The following is a 2,184-nucleotide window of genomic DNA, read 5'->3' as shown; positions in this document are numbered from 1 at the left end:
ACTTCAGGCATGCTGATGACTGAAAAAATACTTGGGGCCAGGAAGGCCTTCATGGCAATCCCCCAGGTACCCTCAGGTTCCTGGTTATAACTGGAGGGAAAGCCTCTCTCCGTCTTAATGTAATTCCCTTTTCAGTTCTCTCTTCAGGGAGGGAAACAAAGGCTGTTGGCAGCCCGGCATTGCTGGAATGTCCCCTGCATCACCTGCCTGGGAAGGTCTCACGGTGAGCTGTCCAGGGGACATTGACGTCCTAGGTCAAGTTGAGAGGCTGATGCCCATCAACTGGGTAGAAACACAGACACAAGGTCAGGGGACTCTGCAGGTTGACCAGCTAGCCCGGAACTGTCGTTGGGCTCAGCTGAGAAGCTATAATGTCTTACCTCGAGCTGGAGCCCGGACGGGGTGCTTGGGCTCAGGGGCTGACGGCTCAGGGGCCGCAGGCTCACTGGCAGGCTGCTGGGGTTTGGCCTTCTTGATCGGCATGGGCTGCGGGAGGACTTGTTTGGGGAAGCCCTTGAAGAACCATGCCCCAGAACGCTTCCACACCTGGGGGGAGAGGCAGGAGAAGGAGACGGGGAACTCAAGTACCGGTGGGGATTGTTGACTGCCCTCTGCACGCTGTTATGCTGTCCACCACACAGCCTTTCCCAGCCCATACTCAGTGCTACACAACAGCCCTGAAAATACAATGGAACAAAATTGGAAATGTTTTCACGGTGACTGTGGCTCAATATGATGGTCACAATGGATGCCCTTGAACTGCACATGTGAAACAAGCTAAGCAATCAAGAGAGAGAGATCGGAATATGCTCCCTTTCCTGGTGGAGAAAGTTGGAAGTCAGAGAGGTTAGGGGCTGGTCCATGGGGGCACAGCTAATGGGTGGAAGAACAAGAACTAGCTATCAAGATCTCCACCTCCAACGCGCAGGTGTTCTGTGCTGGCTGCTGCACTGGCTTCTCTGAAGAGCATCATCCACCCCCAACTTCCCCTAAGGCCTCTGGAGTCTGTGTCTGCCTTGCTGGTTAGTGGTCCACCAAAGATAGTGTGCCGGGTATCTTCTGTGGCCCCTTCAAGTCAGCTCTCCCTCCCTGCCCACCTTGGGCTGGACTCCTGGAGGTTGATCAGTCTGAACTCCAGTTCGTGGGCTTCCTTGACCTTTAGATCTCAGGTGGATGTGGTCAAGGAAGGTGGCAGCAGGAGACTGGAAGACAGGTGGAGAGTGAGGCCAAGGTATCCATCCTCCTGGCTCCCAACTCCATTCCAAGGAGTCTACCAACCCTCCTGCTGCTGTTGTTCCTGGGTATTCCATCATTCCTTGAGGATTCCCTCATTGTGGTCAGGTGCCCTTGAATCAGTTCCAACTCATAGCGATCCTACAGACCACAGAATGACACACTGCCTGGTCATTGTGCGCCGCCCCACAACTGTTGTCATGTTTGAACCCAGTGCTGCAGCCACTGTGTCCATCCATCCTGTTGAGGGTCTTCCTTGTTTTTGCTGCCTCTCCACTTTACCCGGCATGCTGTCCTCTTCCAGGGACCGCTTTCTCCTGACGACAGGGCCAAAGCACGTGAGATGCAGGAAGCCTGCCCATCCTCATTTCTAAGGAGCATTCTGGCTGTACTTCTTCGAAGATGGATTTGCTTGTTCTTCGGGCGGTCCACAGTACTTTTAATACGCGTCACCACCCTCATCATTCACACGCATCAATTCATCTGTGGCCTTCCTTACTCGTTGTCCAGCTTCCACATGTGTCCAATGCTGTGGCGCACCTCAGCCTTCCAAGGGACACCCTCGCTCTTCAACACTTTCAACAAGTCTTGGGCGGCAGATTTTCCCAATACACCGTTCCACTTTTTGACGGCTGTTTCCACGAGCACCAATTGTGGATCCACATTAACATGAAAACAACCGACAGCTTCCATCTTCCTATCTGTTGATCCCAATGCTGCCCATTGGCCCAGTTGCGAGGATTTGGGTTTTGTTTACCTGGTTGCAATCCCTACCAAAGGCAGGACGCCCTTGATCTTCATCAGCAAGGGCGTCAAGCCCTCCTCACTGTCAGCGAGCCAAGACAGGGCGCCATCTGCAGACTGCAGATTGCCAATGAGTCTTCCTCCAATCCTGACGCTGAGTTCTTCTTCATAGAGTTCTCGGATGGTCAGCTTCTCCGGTGGTCTGCT

At 53.6% G+C, this 2,184-nt stretch overlaps 1 protein-coding gene across 1 annotated transcript in view; it reads right to left on the bottom strand.

The window, feature by feature from the left end:
- RPH3A (rabphilin 3A) overlaps positions 1-2,184 on the bottom strand; it is a 129,537-nt gene that overhangs the window by 37,813 nt on the left and 89,540 nt on the right. Inside the window, exon 7 of the mRNA XM_045296694.1 lies at positions 381-546. Coding sequence (XP_045152629.1) covers positions 381-546 — 166 coding nt within the window. The remainder of the gene's footprint in view (positions 1-380; positions 547-2,184) is intronic.

This window comes from Echinops telfairi, unplaced genomic scaffold (genome assembly GCF_000313985.2).
Source record: "Echinops telfairi isolate 266 unplaced genomic scaffold, ASM31398v2 ScPeMD7_7412;HRSCAF=8450, whole genome shotgun sequence".
Lineage (NCBI taxonomy): Eukaryota > Metazoa > Chordata > Mammalia > Afrosoricida > Tenrecidae > Echinops > Echinops telfairi.
Note: the sequence above shows the minus strand (reverse complement) of the source record. Positions and strands in the feature narration are given on the sequence as shown.